This window comes from Papio anubis, chromosome 7, assembly GCF_008728515.1.
Source record: "Papio anubis isolate 15944 chromosome 7, Panubis1.0, whole genome shotgun sequence".
NCBI classification, from domain to species: Eukaryota; Metazoa; Chordata; class Mammalia; order Primates; family Cercopithecidae; genus Papio; species Papio anubis.
In genome coordinates, this window is record NC_044982.1 from 124,383,931 (window position 1) to 124,402,354 (window position 18,424).

At 50.6% G+C, this 18,424-nt stretch overlaps 1 protein-coding gene across 7 annotated transcripts in view; it reads right to left on the bottom strand.

Moving 5' to 3' along the window:
• ANKDD1A (ankyrin repeat and death domain containing 1A) overlaps positions 1–18,424 on the bottom strand; it is a 64,830-nt gene that overhangs the window by 33,560 nt on the left and 12,846 nt on the right. For 2 of the 7 annotated variants that reach the window (XM_031668556.1, XM_021940649.2), the window contains exons 1-3: positions 10,651–11,952; positions 6,387–6,490; positions 4,792–4,890 (exon numbers count right to left, since the gene is read on the bottom strand). The exons of 3 other annotated variants lie outside the window; for them this stretch is intronic. In XM_031668556.1, coding sequence (XP_031524416.1) covers positions 4,792–4,890; positions 6,387–6,490; positions 10,651–10,684 — 237 coding nt within the window. In that variant the 5' untranslated portion in view covers positions 10,685–11,952. Of the gene's footprint in view, positions 1–4,791; positions 4,891–6,386; positions 6,491–10,298; positions 10,349–10,650; positions 11,953–18,424 lie in introns of those variants that run through there. 2 more of the 7 variants (XM_021940652.2, XM_021940653.2) reach the window with 2 other exon arrangements.

Sequence of the window (18,424 nt, forward strand, 5' to 3'; positions counted from 1 at the left end):
CAACCAGAAGGAACTATAAGTGCCACTCAGTCCAGGGAGCTCCAAGCTTTAGGAATTTTAAGACCAATTTTTTTTTTTTTTTTAATAGAGGCTGATGTACTGTTGCAAACTTCTTAAATTTATTTTTTGCTAAATGAAACTTAAAAATAAAACAGCTGGCCAGGCTTGGTGGCTCATGCCTGTTATTGCAGCACTTTGGGAGGCTGAGGCGGGAGGATCACGAGGTCAGGAGATCGAGACCATCCTGGCTAACATGGTGAAACCCCGTCTCTACTAAAAATACAAAAACTTAGCCGGGCGAGATGGCGGGCGCCTGTAGTCCCAGCTACTCGGGAGGCTGAGGCAGGAGAATGGCGTGAACCCGGGAGGCGGAGCTTGCAGTGAGCTGAGATCCGGCCACTGCACTCCAGCCTGGGTGACAGAGCGAGACTCCGTCTCAAAAAAAATAAATAAATAAATAAAACAGCTGCCGGCCAGGCTTGGTGGCTCATGCCTGTTATTGCAGCACTTTGGGAGGCTGAGGCGGGAGGATCACATGAAGTCAGGAGTTCAAGACCAGCCTGGCCAACATGGTGGAACCCCGTCTCTACCAAAAATACAAAAATTAGCTGGGCGTGGTGGTGGGCACTTGTAATCCCAGCTACTTGAGAGGTTGAGGCAGGAGAATCACTTGAACCCAGGAGGCGGAGGTTGCAGTGAGCTGAGATCCACCACTGCATTCCAGCCTGAGCGTCAGAGTGAGACTTCGTCTCAAAACAAACAAACAAACAAACAAACAAAACGGCTGCCATTTACTCTCATCATCATTTCATAAAGAAAGAGCATTTTAGAAGAAAAAATTTGTAAGGAACCAATCTTAGAATATATTCTTGGCAAATAAAGCTTCATAACTGGGCATGGTGGTTCACACCTGTAATCCCAACACTTTGAGATGAGGATCACTTGAGCCCAGGAGTTTGAAACCAGACTGGGCAAAATAGGGGGACCCCCATCTCTACAGATATTTTTTAAAAATAAGCCAGGCATGGAGGCACACTCCTGTGGTCCCAGCTACTCAGGAGGCTGAGGTGGGAGGATTGCTTGAGCCCAGGAGATAGAGGCTGCAATGAGCTGTGATCGCACCACTGCACTCCAGCCTTGGTGACAGAGCAAAACCCTGTCTCAAAAACCAACAAACAAACAAAGACAAAAAACAAATGTAGCTTCATAAAAAATACATTGTCCCTGTTTTCTGATTTGCTATGACTGGTGAAGACCTTTTCCTGGACTGGTGTTTAAGAATGGACTGTTTAAATCTCCCATAGAGGCTGGGCATGGTGGCTCAGGCCTGTAACCTTAATATTTTGGGAGGGACCAAGGTGGGAGGATCGCTTGAGCCCAGGAGTTCAAGACCAGCCTGGGCAACAGAGTGAGACCTGTCTCTACAAAAAAATTAATCAGCTGGGCAGTGTGTGCCTGTGGTCCCAGCTACCTGAGAGACTGAAGTGAGAGGATCATTTGAACCCAGGAGGCAAGGGTTACGGTGAGCCAAAATTGCACCGCTGCACTCCAGCCTGGGCGACGGAGTGAGAGCCTGTCTCAAAAATGAATAAATAAATAAATAAATATCCCATAAAATATCTTCAAAGCAGATAGCTTAAGTCTGCAGCACCACACCACCTCACGAGACATCCCTGCACAGTCAAACACTGGCTTCTGTTAGAAATGCCTCCTCCAGGCGGAGCTTGCAGTGAGCGAAGATCGCGCCACTGCACTCCAGCCTGGGTGACAGAGCAAGACTCCGCCTCAAAAAAAAAAAAAAAATGAAAAAAGAAAAGGAAGAAATGCCTCCTCGAGCTCTGTTGAAATCTGCAATCCTGCAATTTCCATCCCACCAACTCTCTGGAGCAACTGAAAATATGTCTGTGCCTCCACTCAGGGCAGCCCCAGGCCTGTTTGCAGGGTGCTCTTCCTCCACATCTGCACCGTGTGTGCTCCAGGGTCCCCAGAGCCCCTTCAGTGACCTCCACTGCAGTAGGGTTCCACACTTCCCCCATCTCCCTGGAGTCTTTTCTTCTCTGTGAAGAGCAACCCCAGGCCTCCAAACTCAGCTCTGGGGGTACATCAAGAGCCAGCCAGATCCTGGGAATGGTTTTTTGCAGTGCCTCCTTGGGTGTGGCTCCACCAGGAGCCTTTGTGAGGGGTACCAAGAAAGGGGTCTTAGCGGCTGGCACCAGAATTCCTCTTAGGGAGGGAACTGTGTTTGGGTAAAAGCCTTGACAAAGGGTTGAGGCAAAAGATGAAACTCAGAGGGAACTCACTGATCAGCAGGCTCCCGAGCATCCAAAGAGAGTTGCTCTGCTCTGCTTTAGAAACAGGCGGGAATTTGGAGGCAGGAAGCGGGCGGTGCAGACAAGGACAGCACTGGAGAGAGGGAGGGGAGCAGAGGCTGGGCCCAAGGCAAGGAAAGAACCAAGGGCCTTTAAAGAACAGAATGTCAAAGAGGGGGTTTTAGGATTTTTACATTGTTTTTGTGTGTGATATAGGTCCCCTCTATATCCCAGTTTGGAAAGCCATCCCACACTACAAGCCTTCTGTGAATGGAGTCCCAGGGAGAGGCATCATGTTTGGGATGAAGCCAGGGTGGAATCAAAGGACTATTTGCAAAATTTCAAGAGGATGCCAAAAGTTGACCAAAAGTAAGAGACAGCAAGGACCACAAGCATTTAAATTCTTCCTCCTGAAATCCTAGGGAAGGTGTTGGACCCAGCAAAGAGCCTCAAATGAGGGTCTATCATCCAAGATTGGGGCATATTTTTTAAAATTTAAAAACAAACAAACAAACAAACAAAAACAAATGAGGGTCTACATCTGGCCTTAACTAGAGCTGAAGAGGCCAGGAGACCCGGCACTGGCTCAGAGCTCAGCGCCTGGTAGAATATCAGCAACTGTGGGCTGGCTGCAGGAGGGAGGAAAAAGAACAAGCACCGGCAGAGTCCAGAGGAAGAAGTCCACAGGCGCTCAGGAATAAAAAGGGTAAAGGCTCAGGACTGGGGGAGGGAGAGCCATGGGAGCCAGAGCCTCCTGACAGTGGGGACCCCCGGGATATGTCACAGTCCTAAACCAGCTTTCCCCACATACATAGTTCCTAGGAACTATCCAAGCCAGAGTCCTGTGGCATATCACTAGAGATCTTCCTCCAGCAACAGGATTTCCTTTCTCCAGTATCTCCTGAACCCCATTACTACAGCAGGCAAGCCCACCATGCTGTCTTATTTTTCAAAATGTTACGTATTGCCATTTGCAAAAGAAACAGAGAGGTTTTTGTTTGTTTGTTTGTTTGTTTGTGACGGAGTCTCACTCTGTCACCCAGGTTGGAGTGCAGTGCTGTAATCTAGGTTTACGGCAACCTCCGTCTCCCAGGTTCAAGCGATTCTCCTGCCTCAGCCTCTCCAGTAGCTGGGATCACAGGAGTGTGCCACCATACCTGGCTAATTTTTGTATTTTTAGTAGAGACGGGGTTTCACCATGTTGGCCAGGCTGGTCTGGAACTTCTGATCTCAGGTGATCCTCCTGCGTCGGCCTCCCAAACTGCTGGGATTACTGGTGTGAGCCACCGCGCCCAGCCAACCGGGAGGATTTCTAAAAGGGCCCCCTCTTACTGTTCTCCCTCATAGCTTCTTTTTTCACTAAACCCTCGAAGGAACAAGTGACAGCATAGTGGTGATAGTGGGGGTCTTTGTGGGTAGAAAGAGTTGATGCAAGAGCCTCTAGTGTTTCACCAGGGAGCTCAGACTAAGGATCCTAGATGTTCTGCTCCTAAAGGCATCCCTAAATGAGGCCTAAGCAGGTACAGGGAAGAGACAGGATTGGGGAATGGGGAGGTAAGGGTTGCTGCCTCACTTCAACCCCAACTAGTAATCAACCCCCACACAGCAGGGCCTGGGAGCAGAGAGAAGCCGGAACAAAGAAAATTGTTTTCATGGACAACTAAGTCGCTGCAGGGAAGTTTACGGTTTTATTTTTTATTTTAAAATGTTTACCTATTTATTTATTTAGACACCAGTTTATAAGACTGGCTAATTTTTGTATTTTTTGGTAGAGACGGAGTTTCGCCATGTTGCCCAGGCTCGTCTCAAACTCCTGGGCTCAAGTGATCTACCCGCTTGGCCTCCCAAGGTACAGAGATTACAGGCATGAGTCATCGCGTCCAGGCACTTTTTAAAATTTAAATGTAGACAAAGCCATAAGAGTATCCCTTTCAAATGTCATTATTAGATTCAGCCTTTTTCCCAAACCTGTAGAGATAATTTTACAGACCCCGTTACTCATCAGTGCTCTCTCTCTCAGCAACACACTGCCTGCCAATTGTTTAACTAAGACTGTTAGTCTTTATCCAAGACTTTGATTGAAGTGTTAGCCGGGGCAGAGCCCTGTGGCATATCATGAGAGACCTTCCTCCTGGTGCTTTTGCTAATCAGGCCTCTATCAATCCACCCAATTATCTGTTCTACAGCCCTCTTCCTGTTCACATGCTTTCATGAGGGACTGAAAAGGCTCTCTGAGAACTGAAAGACCCTTGAAAGTGGAGAGCTCTTCATTACTGTATAGGAGGAACATGGAACCAGTGCAGTGTCCCTGGCACCTGAAGCGTTTGACTCCCTGCCACTCTGCACCTGAATGTCTGCATATTAGCAGCAATCTCAGCAACCGGCTCATAGACCCAGAGAGATCTCCAGTGCCCCCCACCACCCTGAGACAGACAGACAGACAGACACGCACACACAGACGTGCCTCTGTGAGGGCCCCTACCGCATCCTCCTCGTCCACAGCAGCCTCGTGCTCCAGAAGCAGACGCACAGCCTGCTCGTGTCCCGCACCTGCAGCCCAGTGCAAGGCCACCCTGCCCACCTGCCCGGAGGGAGATGACACTTGTCAGGTGCTGCTGCCACCTGGCTGCCTGGACCACCTCCCACACCCTCCGCCAGGACAGCTGGTCTGCAGGCTGGAAGGGTCTTTGCTGGCTCTGGTCCCCCCCGTTCTGCCACATGCTCCTCTCCTGCATGGCAACCAAAGCCAACATAGTAAAATGACTGGACCCATCTGTCCCCATCTAAAACTCTTTAGTTTCTCATGGCTCTCAGAATAAACTCCTGACCCTGGAGATGATGAGGCGCTGCATGGTCTGGCGCTGCCCACCCCTGCTTCTCAGAAATGCCAAGCAGCTTCCCACCTCTAGGCCTTTTCCTGCTGTTGCCCCTGCTGGAAAGCCCATGTGGCCAAGGATTATCCTCCAAGTCCCTGAGAGGCACTGGAGTCCCTGGGTTCTGTCCCCTTCCTTCTCTCAGAATGGGGCTGAAGGGGCCTGATGCACCATCTCATTCTCAGACCACCCTGGCAGTTCAAAATGCCATCCAAGCAGGCCTGGGGGAAGCTGGCCTGTGGCCCCTGTGCCCACTTCTCCCCTCTGTAGTTTTCAGCTTACCAGGGGACAATGAAAGGAAGCACTAGTTTTCTGCGTGGTCTCAGGCAAGCCACATCCCCTCTCTGGAGCCCAGCTGCTCCTTCCTTCCTCAGGGTTTCTGCCCATACTGTTCTCTCTGCCTAGAATACTGTCCTTCACCTGGCTCCTCAAAAATGCCACTTCCGGGAGGGTGAGGTGGCCCACGCCTGTAATCCCAGCACTTTGGGAGGCTGAGGTGGGAGGATAGCTTGAGTCCAGGAGTTTGAGACCAGCCTGGGCAACATAGCAAGACCCCTATCTCTAGAAAAAATACAAAATTAGCCTGGCATGGTGGTGCGTGCCTGTAGTCTCAGCTACTCAGGAGGCTGAGGTGGGAGGATCAACTGAGCCCAGGAAGGTCAAGGCTGCAGTGAGCTGTGATTGTTCCACTGCGCTCCAGCCTGGGTGATGTGAGGTCCTGTCTCAAAGAAAAAATAAAAAAAGCCACCTCCTTGGGAGGCTTTTCCCGACCCTCCTGCACACGCTGTTACGACAACTTATCACAGAGAGAATGAATTGTTTGTGGGATGCTTTGTGTAATGTCTGTCCTCCTCTTTTGCCCATCTCCCAGCTTCTGGCTGCTGACCTTTGACCCTAGCCCTCCTGGCTCTAACTTCTCAGATGGGTCCCAGAAGTTAAGAGTTTGACCTCTGGAATTGCCAAGCCTGGCTTGGAATCCTGACCCTGACCTTGGGTGGGGGTCCAACCACTCTAAGCCTTAGATTCCTTAGATTCCTTAGATTCCTCGAGACAATGCAGGCCATGAGGACAGAGCCTGAGCCTCCCTCCAAGTTAACACATGCAAATGCACCTGCCTGTAGCTCAGATGAACTGTTCCCCCTGTGTACTGGCATTATCATGACACTATCCCAGGTGCCCTGATTCAGAGAAGCTCATTACGCACGTGGTTTCTGGCCCTGGTGTTAACCCTCCTCCCAATCAGCTCCTGCATCCTGCTGACGTTGTTCTGGCGGGCGGCCTCGTGGAGCTGCCTCTCCAGAGGAAGCACTATGGGGAGAAAATGGGGTGCAGGATGAGGGGGAGGATCCCCCACACTGCAGACACCAGAGGTAAACAGCCTGTTCCCACTCCTGGACATTGCTGGGGCAGGGGTCTTTCAGCTAGGAATGGGGGCAGAGCGGCACAGCCCTCTTCCCTCTCAAGGTCAGGGTCCTCCCTAGACAGGCTGCTCTTCTTCATTAACTCATCCCACAGCCACGCAACCAGGACGTGGTGAAACCCCGAAGACGGAAGAGCAGGGCAAAGCCATTTGCAGCAGCCTAAATGTGTGCCTCATTATCCAAGTTTCACGTACCCTCCCAAGAGCTGCTCTTGGGGAAGGAAATGAAATTAACTCCCTCTGGAGTCAGTAACCACCTTTTCAGTCTAGTGTAGAAAACAGCCAGGATTTACTGAGCCACCTATTTCGTGCCAGCGCCGGGTGAGGCCAGAAGCACATTTACCCCACTCCTGTACCTTCCATCTCCTTGCTCCTCCACCCCTTCTTCCAACGCCTCTGTTGCCCAGACTAGAGTGCAGTGGCATGATCTTGTCTCACTGCAACCTCCGCCTCCCAGGTTCAAGCGATTCTCCCACCTCAGCCTCCTCAGTAGCTGGGATTACAAGTGTGTGCTACCACACCTGGTTAATTTTTGTGTATTTGGTAGAGACAGGGTTTCACCAGGTTGGCTGGGCTGGTCCCCAACTCCTGACCTCAAGTGATCAGCCTGCCTCGGCCTCCCAAAGTGCTGGGATTACGGGTGTGAGCCACAGCACCCAGCCTCTTCCAACCCCTCTTGCCTAAATCCTAACCAGCTTTCACCTGCCCACGCTGAGGCCACCTCGATTTTCCTTCTCTGTGGTCTCTCTCTTCTCTCTGCTCCTCTCACCCTCGTCACTGCACCTTTAGCACAGAGTCTCAGATTAAAGGGAACCTCAGAGCTCCCCCTGCCCACCCCTGTCACACACAGCTGTGGGCTCAGGGTCAGATTGCAGGTTAGCGTCTGAGCCAGGAGGACCCAGGGCCAGATGATCCCTACCGGAGCCCCTTGCTGCCGTCATCCAGACGGCTCTTAATTGTGAGGATGTCTAGTCTCCAAGCATTTTGGAGGCCCTGGCCACACTTGACCCTTCCTGATCCACCCACAGCTCACGGCAGGCCCAAAGGTGGGCACAGTAGGAACCCACAAAACTCTGCTTCTGAGCCAGGCATGGTGGCTCATGCGTGCAATCCCAGCAGTTTGGGAGGTCAAAGCAGGAGGATGGCTTGAAGCCAGGAGTTCGAGACCAGCCTGGGCTACAAAGCAAAACCCCCATCTCTACAAAAAAGTTTTTAAAAAAATTAGCCAGGTGTGGTGGCACATGCCTGTAGTCCCAGCTACTCAGGAGGCTAAGGCAAGAAGATTGCTTGAGCCCGGGATTTTTTTTTTTTTTTTTTTTTTTGAGACGGAGTCTGGCTCTGTCGCCCGGGCTGGAGTGCAGTGGCCGGATCTCAGCTCACTGCAAGCTCCGCCCCCCGGGTTTACGCCATTCTCCTGCCTCAGCCTCCCGAGTAGCTGGGACTACAGGCGCCCGCCACCTTGCCCGGCTAGTTTTTTGTATTTTTTAGTAGAGACGGGGTTTCACCGTGTTAGCCAGGATGGTCTCGATCTTCTGACCTCGTGATCCGCCCGTCTCGGCCTCCCAAAGTGCTGGGATTACAGGCTTGAGCCACCGCGCCCGGCCCGAGCCCGGGAGTTTGAGGCTGCCAATGAACTATAATTGCACCTCTGCACTCCAGCCTGGGCAACAGAGTGAGACCCTGTCTCTAAAAAGAAAACACAAACAGGCCGGGCGTGGTGGCTCACACCTGTAATCCCAGCTCTTTGGGAGGCTGAGGTGGATAGATCACGAGGTCAGCAGATCAAGACCATCCTGGCCAACACGGTGAAACCCGGTCTCTACTAAAAACACAAAAATTAGTTGGGCATGGTGGTGCACACCTGTAGTCCCAGCTACTCAGGAGGCTGAGGCAGGAGAATTGCTTCAACCCGGGAGGTGGAGGTTGCAGTGAGCTGAGATCGCACCACTGCACTCCAGCCTGGGCGACAGAGCGAGACTCTGTCTCAAAAAAAACAAAAAAGAAAACAGAAACAAAAAAAAATATCTGCTTGTATGAGTGATACCAACAATCCCCATACGAATAGATGCCTGTCCCCTCTCCCAAAGTGCTCACACATACTAACACAGACAAATATTTGCTGGCCCTTTGCATAGTCACTGCAGGGCAAGTGACCCCACAGCTTTCATGTTTGGTCCAGTATGAATGTCTGAACCCAGCCCCTTTGTGTATCCAGGGACAGGTGATGAGTGTCTTGGTAGGGAAGGCTAAGATTCACTGAGGTGAGAGACAGGCCTGCCATGCAGTTTGCTTTTCTAGATAAATTCCACACAGACTTCTCCAGATGTGAAAGAGGATCTTGAGCTTTCTGGGGCCTCATGGATACAACCTGTGGACCTCAGAGTTGCTACCCCGGGAGGCAATCACACAGTCCTGGGTTCAACTCCGGGTGAACCACTTCCTAGCTGTGTTAGGCAGTTTCCTCATCTGCAAAACGGGAGCGTGAGCTTCCTTACAAGGTTAATATAATGATTAGAATCGAGATATGAAAGCCCCCTGGCACAGTATCTGGCACATAATGACCATACCACCACCACCATCACCATCATCACTATTATTCCTCCAAGGCGAAGGGTCAAATTCTGGTAGCCAAAGAGAGCTGCCTCTTCAGGTGTGAGCTTACAGCAGCCTGGGTTCTAGTACTTGCCCTACCACTTTCTAGCAGCAGCATCCTGGGCTAGCCACAGCCCCCTTGTAGGTCTGTTTCTTCCATTGTAAAATTGGGGGAGGGTGAAGAAAGAGATCTGTATAGGTCCCTTCCTGACTGGCACCCTGTGTCTTATCTGCAGCTTAGGGCGATTGGCCTGGTTTGTATTTGCAAACAGCCAGGAGTCCCAGAGGGAAGCCAGCAGGCACTACCTACTGCCAGGCCACAGAAGGTTAAGTTAGAATGAAATCAAGTTCTGTCTCATCTCTTCCATCCACCTCCCACATCCAATACCCACTGAGCTGTCTGAGCCTTTGCCCATGCTGGGTCCTCTGCCCAGAATTCTCTGCCACACACACCAATGCTCCATTGCTACACATTCTTCACAGGCCCCCTCAAGTGATCCTCCACCCCAGACAGAATCATGTACCTACTCTGAAATAATTAGCATCTTGATTGAGCATTCCCACCCCCAACACATTCCTCAGCTGAGTAGATGCAGTGTGCCAGCATTTTGGACACTATAGGTCTCAAAGGAATCCAGTGAGCTGCACTATGCGCATTTGAGGGAGAGCCCCGGGGCAGCTGTCCGGCAGCTGTCCCGGATTCAGCTGTCGGGGTTCGGCCAGGCTGCAGGATCAAGGACTCACAGTGCAGACACCGACACAATCCTTCTCTCCCCTCTCCCAGACAGTGCAGCCAAAGCTGCCCCAGGCCAGCTGATGCCCACACAGACGCTGCTGCCCGGCCTAGAGGCCCTGGCACTGGGCGCACTCCTTGAGGGAGGCTTAGAGTTGCCCCTATCCCACCTGTGGCCAGTCAGGCTCCTCCCCTCTGACTGCGTGCCCCATCCGATGCGGTCTCCACTCGCTATCCAGCCCCAGCATTCCGGGGGAGCTGGGGCTTTCAGCACTTCTACCACCCAATGGCTGCGTGACCTTGAACAACTCATTTGAACACCCTGTGCCTCAGTTTCTCATCTGCAAAATGAAGATAACGTAATGTCCTACCCAAATGGCCGAAGCGAAGATCAAATGACGTGCCTCTCCTGCGTCAAGGCCTGGCACACAAAGTACAGCACGCAGTCAAGGATCGCTATTACCTTTATTATTTGTAGCTAACCTCTCAGCCGCTGCTCCCCGCTCACCTGGCGGGTGGCGCCCCCGTGTCCCAGATGCACGGGCAAGGTCCCCTTGGCCCGCTGCGCGGACCGGTAACCATTCCGCTCGGAGCCACACAGACACCCAAGTCAGAGGTGGCCGTTCGGAGGGCAACAACGTCACCCCTGACACTCCCCAAACGGATGCGGGGGTCCTCTCGGCCTCGGTCCCCCCTCCCCGTCCCCCAGCCAGGCTAACTCACGGCCGTCGGTCTCCCACGCCAGGTCCTCCTGCATCCCGCCGTTCCGCAGCCCCTGCGCGCGCTGGCGCCCGGGTGCGAGGTGCGCGTCCGCTGGGGCTGGGCCCGGAGAGCCGAGAGGAGGGGGCGGTCGCTCCGCCAGATCCCACGCCCCGCCTTCTAGGAACGCAGATGCAGCGGCCACCCCAGTCCCGGACCAGGATGCAGGTCCCTCCTCCTGCTCCCTTAACCTGCCCACTGCTCCGCGCCCGAAGCCGGGACCACGCCGAGTTCCGCAGGGGCCCCTGACCCAGTCTCCTCCCCAGGAGTTCGCCCAGCCTCCCCAGCCCTGGAGATAGATGCGCACAAGGCATCTAGCAGGCTCACTCTCCTCGCGCCTCTCAGGACTCGGGGCGGAGGGATGAGCCTTGGGCCCGCCGCCTCAGGCGCAGAAAGTCAAACCCCAGGATGTGAGCTGGCGTTTAAGGAACCACAACCTCAGCAGCTCTGCAAGCATATGAAGAGATTTTTCAGTGTTCAGAAAGATGACAATGAGATATCACTTACACCCATTAAGACTGGCAAAAATTAGAAAGTTGAATAATGCCAAATGTCGGTGGAGAATATGGAGCTGTCGAGCTGGCGTGAGTAGCCTGTGGCTGTCAGTCTGGAAAACAGTCTGGCAGTAATGAAGGAAATTATGGGAGAACCCTAAAATCCAGCTCCTTGATATAGATCTCTGAAATTCTCTTGCAGGCCCATAAAGGGACATGTAGGAGGATGTTGGTTGCTGTGTTGCTATGGCTGCTAGGAGTTGGAGACAATCTAAGCGCCCTTTCTTGTGAGAGCGGATAGATAAAATGTGACGCTGTGCAGTACTCAAAGCAAGGGACCCCATGTATTCGTGGCAACATGGATTTAAACACCTAGTGCTAGGCAGAAAAAGTAAATAACCAAACCAAATAGGACCTAGATGACAATATCAATAAAAATATTACAAATGCATTTACATCAAACAACACAGACTTGCAAAGACACATAGAAACAAAAAGATACCCATTAAATACACCAGAATGGGTTGCACTTCAGACCCTTGGGGGATGTCCATGTCCTTTTTGCCTTAAAGGCATTTACAGCTTCTTTGAATTTAGGGATAATGGGGTCTCAGGCATCTCTATCCCAAGGCAAGAAGCCAGAAAAGCCATGATAGGTGTAGTTACTACTTTGGGGATCAAAGGAGGAAGAGCATCTTTCAGTCATTAGTCCTTAAGATATCGTTCAGGAAGGCTTCCTAAAGAAGGAAGTATTTACAATGGCCTTTGAAAAATAACATAATGAGGCCGGGCGCGGTGGCTCAAGCCTGTAATCCCAGCACTTTGGGAGGCCGAGACGGGCGGATCACGAGGTCAGGAGATCGAGACCATCCTGGCTAACACGGTGAAACCCCGTCTCTACTAAAAATACAAAAAAACTAGCCGGGCGAGGTGGCGGGCGCCTGTAGTCCCAGCTACTCGGGAGGCTGAGGCAGGAGAATGGCATAAACCTGGGAGACAGAGCTTGCAGTGAGCTGAGATCCGGCCACCGCACTCCAGCCTGGGCGACAGAGCCAGACTCAGTCTCAAAAAAAAAAAAAAAAAAAAAGAAAAATAACATAATGATAACAGCTAGCAATTAATGAGCCCTGAGCCAACCCCTCAAAACGGTCTCAAAATAACAATTCCAACATAATAATCAAATATATGATTCCTTTTTTTTTTTTTTTTCCTGAGACAGTCTCAGTCTTTCTTCTAGGCTGGAGTGCAGTGGCATGATCTCGGCTCACTGCAACCTCCGCCTCCCAGGTTCAAGCAGTTCTTCTGCCTCAGCCTCCCCGGTAGTGGGGATTACAGGCGCTCGCCCCCACACCTGGCTAATTTTGTATTTTTAGTAGAGATGGGGTTTCACCATGTTAGTCAGGCTGGTATTGAACTCCTGCCCTTGGGTCATCCACCCACCTCAACCTCCCAAAGTGTTGGGATTACAGGCGTGAGCCACTGTGCCACCCCACTCCCCTTTTTTCTTTCTTTCTTTCTTTTTTTTTTTTTTCTTTTTTTTCAGACAAAGTCTCACTGTGTTGCCCCAGCTGGAGTGCAGTAGCGTAATCTCGGCTCACTGCAAACTCCGCCTCCCAGGCTCAAGCGATTTTCATGCCTCAGCCTCCCAAGTAGCTGGGACTACAGGTGTGCACCACCACATGTGGCTAATTTTTGTATTTTTAGTAGAGATGGGGTTTCACCATGTTGGCCAGGCTGACCTTGAACTCCTGACCTCAAGTGATCCTCCCGCCTCAGCCTCCCAAAGTCCTGGGATTACAGGCATGAGCCACCACACCTGACCTAGGTTGCATGCTTCTTATGAGAATCTAACTAATGCCTGATCATCCGAGGGGGAACGGTTTTATCCCAAACCATCCCCCCACCTCCCAGTCCTGTAGAAAAATTGTCTGCCACAAAACTGGACCCTAGTGCCAAAATGTTGGGGACCAATGCCCTAACTCATAACTTCAACATGATTCTGCTTCCCTCACTGCATCCTGACTGACAAAATAACATTTGTGTTGTTGATGCTTACCCTTATATTGTTTAATTTAATCATATATTCTCTCTTTACTGCAGTAGCATACTATATACCATCTTCTCACTTTGCCCTCCCCCTTAAAATTCACCCATTTAAGTGTATAATTCAATAGTTTTTAGTACAGTATTGTTCAGAGTTGTATAACTATCACCACTAAATTTTAATATTTTCATCACCCCAGAAAAGAAAGCCCAACCCTTTAGCTATCACCTCCCATGCAGTTTCCCCTCCCCAACCCTCCACACACAGCCCTAGGCAACCACAAATCTACTTTCTTTCTCCATAGATTTGCCTGTTCTGAACATTCTTCTGGCTTTCATTCTGGGAACAATCTGCTACAGAGATCTCTCCGCAGTAGTCTGTCAAGATCTTCCTGCGTCCTTTGTATAGCCTCAGAGTCCTCCATTGGGTGGCTTATTCAACCACTCCCTGTTGATGGACATTGGCCCTGTTTCCAGACTTTTATTATTACAATAGAGTTACAATGACCAATCTTATGCATGCATCAATTGGTATTTTTACCAGTGCATTTATGGGATCTATTCTTATAAATGGGATTGCTTGGTCAAAGGGTAAATGCACATGTAACTTTGCTAGCTATTGCCAAATTCTCCTCCATAAGGTCCAGAAATATTTTGCATTTCCATTACCAATGTATGAGGGTGCCTGTTTCCAAGGAGAACATGCTGTAAAACTTGGATTTTTCCCAATCTGATAAGAAATAGTAATTAATTATAATCTTAGTTTGCATTTCTATCATTACAAGCAAAGTTGGTTATCTGTTTCTATGTTTAAGAGCCATTTTCTTTTCTTTTTTTTTTTCCTGAGAACAATCTGTTCTTATTCCGCTCATTTTAAAAATGATTGTTGGCCTTTTGCTTAAGAGAAATTTTAAAACAGCTTTTTATTTCTTGTCTTATTAATGTTTGTTCATTACTAAAGAAATTTTAAAATATAAAGAAGGGGCCAGGCCCAGTGGTTCATGCCTGTAATCCCAGCACTTTGGGAGGCCAAGGTGGGTGGATCACGAGGTCAGGAGATCGAGACCATCCTGGCTAACATGGTGAAACCCCATCTCTACTAAATAAATAAATATATATATATATATATATATATATATATATAAAATTAGCCGGGTGTGGTGGTGGGTGCCTGTAGTCCCAGCTACTCAGGAGGCTGAGGCAGGAGAATGGTGTGAATCTGGGAGGCGGAGCTTGCAGTGAGCCAAGATGGGGCCACTGCATTCCAGCCTGGGCGACAGAGCGAGACTCTGTCTCAAAAATAAATAAATAAATAAATAAATACAAAGAAGGAACAAAATACAATCAATCTACTGGAAGACGCCACCATAAATCACTTGTTATATACTACGCTAGCCCTCTTCTAACAAAAGAAAAAAATATACACACACACACCACACACACACACACACACACACACACACACACACACACACACACGAGTAGTAAATAGTTGCTGGTCTTGCATCAGCACTTGGGAGCCAGAATGGCACTGGTTTCCTCTCTGCTTAGACCAATCAGCTGCTTGAGAGGAGGGAGGGGGTAGCAGAAGTCCCCAGCCAAGTGGGGTCAGGGGTAGCCAGTGGGCAGCTCCTGGAGAGGTGCTCTGACTGAGCGGGCAGTTTGATTGTGGATAGGAGTGGCAGCCCCCTGCAGAACTGCTCACCCAGTGGGGGAAGGAGCAGCAGGAGCACAGGACTAGGAGACCTGAGCTCCAATCCAGATCTGTGCTGCCCAGCTGTGGAACTGGACAAGTCCCTTCCCTCTCTCCATATGGAAATAGGCCTGGATGGTCTTTTAGGTCCCTGACCCCTCAAGCATTGGATTGAGAGGTGATGAATAATCTATTAGAGGAAGAAAGCATTAACCAAAGGGAGGCAGGGCCAGGTTATTTTTCAGGCCCCTGGGTACCCTCTAAACCAGCAGTTTCCAATCTTTTTAGCACCATGGACCAGTTTCCTGGAAGACAGTTTTTCCATGGGTTGGAGTGGGGCCACTGGAATGGTTTCAGGATGAGACTGTTCCACCTCAGTTCATCAGGCATTAGATTTTCATAAGGAGTGCAGCAATCTATTGCATGTGGGGACAATAGGGTTCCCGCTCCCATGAGAATCTAATGCCTCTGCTGATCTGACAAGAGGCAGAGCTCAGACGGTAATGCCTGCTGCTGACCTCCTGCTGTGCAGCCCCGTTCCTAACAGGCCACAAACCCGCACTGGTCCCGCAACTGGGTTGGGGACCCCTGCTGTAAACTCACAGACCTTAGACTCCACCCACATCTCCCAGCACTTGTATATCCATGTCTTTCTGAGTCCAGTCCTAGCTCTGCTGTGTGACCCCATGCAATCACTAAATCTCTCTGACCTTCAATTTATTTATCTGTGGATGATCCTTTATTTATTTATTTATTTATTTATTTTGAGACGGTGTCGCTCTGTGGCCCAGGCTGGAGTGCAGTGGCACAATCTCGGCTCACTGCAAGCTCTGCCGCCTCCCGGGTTTACGCCATTCTCCTGCCTCAGCCTCCCAAGAAGCTGGGACTACAGGCACCCGCCACCACGCCCGGCTAATTTTTTTGTATTTTTAGTAGAGACGGGGCTTCACCGTGTTAGCCAGGGTGGTCTCAATCTCCTGACCTCGTGATCTGCCCGCCTCGGCCTCCCAAAGTGCTGGGATTACAGGCATGAGCCAACGCACCCAGCCGGATGATCCTTTTTTAATAGGGTTATTTCAAAATGCCTAGGCCTAGGCACACAGTGAGTGCCCTAGTGTGGTGGTGGTGATTATCCTCTGGCTCTCCACCTGCAACCTGTACTAGCCCATGTAATCATACTGACAATTCTATGAGGCAAATGCTAGAATATGGAAGCTCCACTTTACAGAGGAAGCATGTGAGGTTCACAGAGGTTAATACTTCACTCAGGGACACACAGCAAGCTGTGGAGAGTTGAGAATGGCCTCTCCAAGTGTGACTCTCTCCAAAGGAGAAACCGGTGATTCCCATGGCGTTGAACCACGTGCTGGGTCCCCAGCCAGGCCACGGCTGAAGGTGAGGTTGGAGGACATCCTTCAGTTCAACCACCCAGCAAGTCCGCTGGGACACCCCAATTCTAGGGGATGACTTTCTCTCCAGGAAAGAAAGCAATTTGGCAGAAAGCCTCAGAAAAGAGCGCCAACAAGCTGGGCGTGGTGGCTCACTCCTGTAGTCCCAGCACTTTGGAAGGCCAAGGCATGTGGATCGCTTGAGCCCAGGAGTTCGAGACCAGCCTGGGCAAAATGGTGAGCCCCACCCCCCACCCCCCACTCCCCCCACCCCCCCACCCCACACACACACCCACTGTCTCTACAAAAAAAAAATTAAAGAAACAAAAGAAAAACTAGCGCAAGCATGTAACCTGACGCAGAAGATCCAGGTGAGAGGGACTAGGAGCGTATGGGCGCCCGGTTTCCCTGAGCCTGGCTTGTCGCCCTTAGCGTTCTCCCTGAACTCCGAGGGGAGTGGGCAGAGGACTCTGGGCCTCGCTGCAGTTTCGCTTATCGACACGCGGGGGAGCAAGAGCCGGCGAAGAGCAGCCGTAAGTACCATAATTCCCTCCCATCTGTCCCCACGACGGGCACGATAGTGACGGAGGCCAGAGGGGCGCGAGGAGTTAGAGGCTAGGGGTTACAGACTGTAGTCTAACCTGAGATGGGCTGGATCCGCCGATGACAGGGGAGGCTCCGCGCAGAGAGGCAGAGTGCCCACATGCTGAGTTTCCCAACTGGCTCCTCCACGCTGGGCTTTCTGCTGTACTATTTTCTGAGGCTTCCCCCAAGATTGCCAGTAAGGGTACGTGAATGCCAGGCTAAAGACTTGGGCCATGGGGACGGGGTGAGAGAGGAAGAGACGCGGTGGTAAAGATGTAAGTAAATGTGGGGTTAAGTGGCAGTTTAATTCCCAGACAGCCTCGGGCCTTTCTAAAGAGGGAAAAGATGCAACAACCTTCGCAAAGAAAGTAGGGAATTACTATGGATTCCCGTTAGAGGAATGCGCATTTTAAAAAGCTGCAGGAAGGGGGCAATATTTAACCCAAATGAACTTGAAAAGGTCTTTTTTTTATTTTTTATTTTTTATTTTTTTTTTAGACGGAGTCTTGCTCTGTCTCCCAGGTTGGAGTGCAGTGGCGCGATCTTGGCTCACTGCAAGCTCCAGCTCCCGGGTTCACGCGATTCTCCTGCCTCAGCCTCCCGAGTAGCTGGGATTACAGGCACCCGCCACCACACCCGGCTAATTTTATATATATATATATTTAGTAGAGATGGGGTTTCACCATGTTAGCCAGGATGGTCTCAATCTCCTGACCTCGTGATCCGCCCACCTCAGCCTCCCAGCACTTATTTTTTTAACTTTTGTTTTAAGTTCCGGGCTATATGTGCAGGTTTGTTACATAGGTAAACTTGTGTCATGGGGGTTTGTTGTACAGATTATTTCGTCACCCAGGTACTAAGCCAAATACCCAGTACTGATATTTCCTGATTCTCTCCCTCCTCCCATCTTCCACCCTCTAGTAGGCCCCAGTGTCTATTGTTCCCTTCTTTGTGTCCATAAGTTATCATCATTTAGCTTCCACTTATAAGTGAGAACATGCAGTATTTGGTTTTCTGGTCCCGTGATTTTTTTAGGTTAACAGGCAGAAGGGAGAGAGGTATTTGCCTGGAGAAAGGATGAGATGACCTGGCGTTGTTGGGTTGAGGGGTGAGGCAGCTTCTGTGATCTGGGTCCCAGAGCAGGAACAGGGTCCAGCCTGTTGTGAAAGCCCAATGCACCGGATGTGTGTCCTCTGTAAGAAGGCAGCACAGCCATGTGCAGTGTCCTTGAGCATGTCCTCTGCCTAGGGCTCTGCCAGCCCAGCCAGTGAAGCTCAGGTTGGGGGACAGGAGGTTGGGGGTCAGGGAGAGATGCTTGGGAAGCAAGGAAAAGAGAAAAGGAAAAGGCACCTAAGAGCTGGGAGGCTGGAGTCGGGCAAGACCTTCATCCTCCAGACTTGTTTCCTCATCTGGAAGGTGGAGATAATAACACTACCTAAATGCAAAGGGTTATTGTGAGAATTCGATCAGTTGTTGTTCCAGAAAGTGCTCTGTAACCATTACAAAGGCTAGGCATGAAACCTCCTCTGTAGAGG